At 34.9% G+C, this 5,875-nt stretch overlaps 1 protein-coding gene across 1 annotated transcript; it reads right to left on the reverse strand.

Annotated features, from left to right (window-relative positions):
• Nucleotides 1-2,684: 2,684 nt before the first annotated feature.
• On the reverse strand, nt 2,685-5,459 carry LOC104093162 (7-deoxyloganetic acid glucosyl transferase-like). The gene is made up of 2 exons (XM_009598880.4): nt 4,694-5,459; nt 2,685-3,881 (listed from the first exon to the last, which is right to left on the reverse strand). The coding sequence occupies exons 1-2, from the start codon at nt 5,226-5,228 to the stop codon at nt 2,947-2,949; spliced, it is 1,470 nt and encodes a 489-aa protein (XP_009597175.1). The 5' UTR covers nt 5,229-5,459; the 3' UTR covers nt 2,685-2,946.
• Between the last annotated feature and the right edge of the window lie 416 nt (nt 5,460-5,875).

Raw genomic sequence — 5,875 nt, forward strand, 5'->3', positions numbered from 1 at the left:
GGTTTTGAGACCAGAGCCGATTTATTGTTGCTCAGTATGGTTTAGATATGGGTAGAGGAGGAAGAGAGGAAGAGTTTGGCGTTGGTTGGAGGGCGTTTGGCCACTGGGGGACGCCGTCGCCGCTGTGGTGAGGGGCGGTCTACGGCAAAGGTAAAAGGGAGGAAATGAGAGGGGCTCTAGGGTTTGGGAGAGTGAAATGGAGCCAAAAATCTGATTATAGGGCCTTTTATATCTCAAATGAAATCAATTTTGGACCGTTGGATTAGAGTAAATAGGTGTTCAGGATTTGATCTTGATTTCACTTAATGAAACGACGTAGTTAATCATGAAACTACGCCTTTTTGGATCAGGTCTTGGCAGACCATTTATTGGACTGGGTATGGCCGAATTGGGCTCAAATTTTCCGCTAATTTTGACTCAATTTTAATTAAAATACACTAGCCCAATCCCCTTTCCCTCTAAAATACACTAGCCCAAACTAAAATATACAAATAAAAAGTAAACAATATTTTCGGTACTTTTTAATTAAGGAATTCACATATAAATGCCCAAATTAGTTCAAAGAAAAACAACTAAAACCATCCAAAAGTTAGTTTTTTGTCTGAGAATTAAACGCATGCAAAAATTAGGTATTCACACTAGAGAGATGTCTCTGCAAAGAGCATTTACTTAGTTTCCGATTCCATTACAACATTGAGAGGTTGTCAATTTCGTACATCAACATACAAATTAAAAATAAATTTCGTATAAATTTAATGCAAATTTGAATATCTACAATAATATACATACTAAAAAAAAATTTCATAAAGCTAAATATATAGTAAACAACTTATTTACAATTATCTACAACTTTCAAACATCATTTCTACCCAGTTAAATGCAATTACAACATCACACAACTTCAATACAATTTTCATATAAATTGTATACAATATGGCTTTTGTATGTATTTTGTATATGATTTGTATATATTTTGCCAGTGGTGTGTTCTTCTTCCTTTCTGAAATTCTAATCAAAACTTCTCCTCTTAATGTAATTTTGATACATATCAACAACTTTATGTAAAAAGATAATATTTATAACTTAAATACAAATTTCATACAACGATTCATACATTATACAAGAATTTTTCAACTTTCATACAACATGAAAATGAAAAATATATATAATTACAACAGAATACAACTTAAATACAATTTACATACAACTTTAATACAATTTCGTAAGTATATTGTATGTCGTGTGTTCTTCTTCGAGTTTCAATATGAACAAAATCAAGTCTTATCTTCACCAAACACCCTCAAAATTGAAATATAAACTCTAAAGAAGACTTTCAATTGTTTGTAACAACACCCAATCCAAATAAACAATAGTTTTTGAAAACCCAAATTCGAATTCAAAGCTTTGAAGTTTTTTAATGATTGTCGATGGTGGAGAATCAAATACTTTCACAATTTATTGATGAACAATTTCAATTTGAACACCAATTGATTAACATGAAAGGAAGTTGCTGAAAAAGAAAGAGGATAAAAAGCAGAAAAAAATGAAGGAAGAAAATTGGAGAAAGAACAGAGAAGGGGAGAAGAGAGAGAGAAAGAGAGACGGGGGAGAGAGATAACTAAATACTTATTCAATTCCTAATATAAAGAGATACTCATTAATACTAATTGTATATAATTGATAAATTGTATATGTCTATGTAATTAAGTTAAAACTTGATTAGCGAGGGTAATAAAGTTTTATATGTAGTATAAGAAGGTAAAAATCCCATTGAAAAATAGTTATTGCCATGGAATTTTATGTGAACTCTAGAGCTTTATAATGGAGTTTAACCTATGAAATTTAAAAATTCATTACAATGACTGTTTTTTAATTACATAGCTGTAAAGTAGTTAGCCCGTGCTATTACTACTTGTGTTAATTGGTACAACAGAGAAAAATATTTATGATGAAATCTTAATTGTTATACATTAAAAAAAAAATACTTTATGTATAACAATACTGCCTAGATTTTGAACTATAGAACTTGGAGGTCAAATTTATTGGCAAGAAGTTAAAACCAAACCAAAAAGATTTCAGTGAGTAGGATTTGGGAGGCCAAATTTATACATTGTCAAGAAGCAAGCCAACAAGATTTCAATGATTTTGTTGTACTTTTGTTTATAAACCTTGAGCAATCAGCAATTCAACATATAGTTGACCCAAAATTCAACTTTAAACTATTATTTTTGGCCAGTCAATTCAAATTATATTCCAAATAATATTTTAAATACAATATTGTCTATCCAGATAAGACTGCGTACATAGATCCTTGTGGTTCGGTCCTCTCTCGGACCCTCACGCATAGCGGGAATTTAGTGCACCAGACTATCTTTTTTATTGTCTTTCCAGATAATTGCTTTACAAAAATAAATGAGCACCCTGTTGTAGCACTTTCGCACATATTGCAAACGGGTACTTCCGTAGAAGAATATTTTACCAATTAACTAGTCTCGATTGAGTGCCTTTCCCTGCTCAATAATTGATCCGATTTGGAAAACGAATTTCTGCAAAACTGAACAAAATAAATTGGAGGAAATGATACCAAAAATAGTAACTCCCGTAATTAACCATCAATCTTAATTAGTCATATTCGCTTTCTCTTTTAATATAGTTTAAAATTCATTATTTGCAAAATTCAAGAGTTACTAGTAAATCTTTTTATATAAACTTATGATAAGTGTCACATGTGACTCATTTACATTTTAACAACAAACAAACAACAACTCAGTAAAATTCCACTAATAAGGTATGGAGATGGTATTGTGTAAGCAAACTTTACCCCTACCCGAAAGAGTAGAGACATTGTTTTCGAAAGACCATCGACTCATTTACATTTTATTGGAGTGATAATAAGCAAATCAGGCTTTAAAAAATAATCTTGTTCCGACAAGTTGTGCATCTCATTCAGTTTTTCCTTTGCATAGACACTATGTCCTGAACTAATCTGGCTAAATTTGAATCTGAGGATCCAGCTTCAGCAACACTTGCTCTTGCTAATTTTGCCATATCATTTGCCCTTTGCAAGAACTCACTTCTCCTCAATTCCATCAAATCCCTCACCATTTTCTCAATGATTACTCTATCACAAGTATCTTTCATGTCCAACCCCAATTTCCACACCTCTTCAACATACCTGCTATTGATTTGCTGGTCAGCTAATTGAGGCCAACATATCATTGGCACTCCCTCAATAATGCTCTCCAAAGTCGAGTTCCAACCACTATGAGTCAAAAATCCCCCAATAGCAGTGTGTGCTAAGACCTCCTCTTGAGGAGCCCAGCTTACAATATAACCATTTTCAATTACACCCTCTTTCAATTCTTCTTCTATTTGAGCTTCTTTATCATTGTCTGTTATAGAGTCATGCCTAATGACCCATAAGAACCGCTGTCCACTATTCACAAGGCCGTGCCAGAACTCTGTCAGCACATTTTTCGTCACTGTTACCAAACTACCAAAACTTACATAAATTACAGAGTTAGCTGGTTGGTCGTCAAGCCACTTTAAGCAGCTCTTATCTTCTTCCCATATGCTGTTAGAATGGATGGATTGACTTATTGATTCTGATGCAATTTTGTTCTTCAAGTGCGCATGGAGTGGTCCAATGCTGTAAAGTTTTGGTAAGTGATTTCGAATTTGGTCCAATATAGGTCCTTCGACTTCCTCGAACGTGTTCAGTATGAGCCCTTTGGTTCTAAGAGTCTTCTGAGTTTCTGTGAGCACCATTTGGAGAATCGGTACATCTACGCTATCCACACGACAAAAACTTGGTAGATCGCGTCTTCGGAGAAGGCTCTCCATGCCCTTTATACTAGCAATTGGAACATCTAGTTCATTTCCTGCAATTTGAATGAAGTATCCAAAACCAATACAAATTTGCGAATAAGATGACATATGGAGTCTGGCGATACACCATGAAATTATGTTAATTAACTATTTGGCTCCTCGATCGAACTAATTTTACATGGTTGTTTATAGCTTATAATTAAACAAACCTCTTAAATCAATTGAAACCCCAAGTTTTAAGTTCAATATGATTACAAGAATACAAGACTCCGGCTATGATTTGAATTTTATGGATTCTAAATTCTAGGATAACGACTTCAAGTGTTAGTGCTTATAACAACAACAACAACAACAACTCAGTATAATTCCACTAGTGGGGTCTTGGGAGGGTAGAATGTACGCAGACATTACCCCTACCCTGGGGTAGATAACTGTTTTCCAATATACCCCCGACTCTCTCCCTCCAAGAACTCTCCACCTTGCTCTTGGGATGATTCGAACTCACAACCTCTTGGTTGGAAGTGGAAGATGCTCACTACTAGGGCAACCCACTCTTGTCTCAGGTGCTGGTGCTCGAGTTATTAATTTAATTTTTGTGCATATGTAGTACATTCTTTTAATACATATACCAGTTCCCACTAAAGCTATTGAGTTCAGCTCTAGCTCCGCCCCTAACTCCAATAATTAGTTCATTGTCATCACAAGTTAGATTAAATGGATCGGAAAGCAATGATTTCATTGTCTGATCCATTTGACATAAAGCTTATATAAGCTTGACCAATGGATTAGAAAGAAAAGCTTCTCCTTCTTTTTTCCTTTTATAAACTTTCTTTTGAAAAAAAAAGAGCTTGGATTCATGACTTACCAGGGAAGGGTAGCTCTCCGTTTTGAATAAGTTGAGGCAAGCACAAATATATCCAAAATGAGGCAGCGCTTGCAGTCCGAAAATATAAGATAGGAATTCCAACATCTTCAGCTACTTCAAGTGCCACACTTAGAATTCCATCAGCTATAACACAAGTCACCGGCCCCTGCCTTGTAACTTCACTACTACCACTTGGACAACCGGCGGCAAGAATTATTTCTTTCAAAATTGGTTTCGCAGTGCTTCTCAAGGAATCAAAAATCACCATCACTTTATGAGTCTCTTGATAAGTCTGTGGAACTTTGTTCGAGAGGCCGTCGGGAATTGTCTCAAAACGGAAGCCAGGAAAGCGGTTGAAACGGGATTGAATGTCTGTATTACGGGAAAGTCGATTTTGAATAGAAAGTGTGTTGATGAAGGTGACATGAATACCCGAAAGGCAGAGTAGCTCGGCGAGCTTGAGCATTGGGTTCACATGTCCTTGCACTGGGAAAGGGAAGATGACTACGTGAGGTGGGAACTCTGTTTTCTCCATCACAATCAATATAATGCTTATGGCCTTTTTAGCAATTCGCAGCTTTAGAAATCTTGGCTCTGGAATTTATAGTGTAGATGCTAGTACTTGGTGGATTAGTTGTTCTTTCTCTGAGGCATCTATTCACTGATAAACAAACTCTTCCAAATTAGATGCCGTAACGAAACACATGTGCCAACCTCGACAATACGACAGTGGACAACTGGTACCATCTTGCGCTATTATATGAGGTACACAATGTTATCACGGGGACATTTTATCCTTGTATATTCATCATGTACTGCATCTCACGTGATTAATATAGGAAAATGACACTGTCACTATCAAAATAATAGTTTATATATATATATATATATATATATATATATATATATATATATATATATATATGTGTGTGTGTGTGTGTGTGTGTGTGTGTTTTCTTCTATATATTATATTGTTTACCTATAAAACGATATAATTGAATTTGTTACGTGGTTTATAAACACGCGAACTAATTTGATCCAAAATGATAAATAAATTAGACATAGTGGTAGAATCAGAGGAAATGGCAGGTCTGGCCCCGAGAGTAATACTTCCGTGGACAGAAGTAAGAGCAATATAAAACAGAAAGTAAAGTTGTATTATTTAGCTTGAGAGTAGGATGC

Source organism: Nicotiana tomentosiformis, chromosome 3 (genome assembly GCF_000390325.3).
Source record: "Nicotiana tomentosiformis chromosome 3, ASM39032v3, whole genome shotgun sequence".
Classification (NCBI taxonomy): Eukaryota; Viridiplantae; Streptophyta; class Magnoliopsida; order Solanales; family Solanaceae; genus Nicotiana; species Nicotiana tomentosiformis.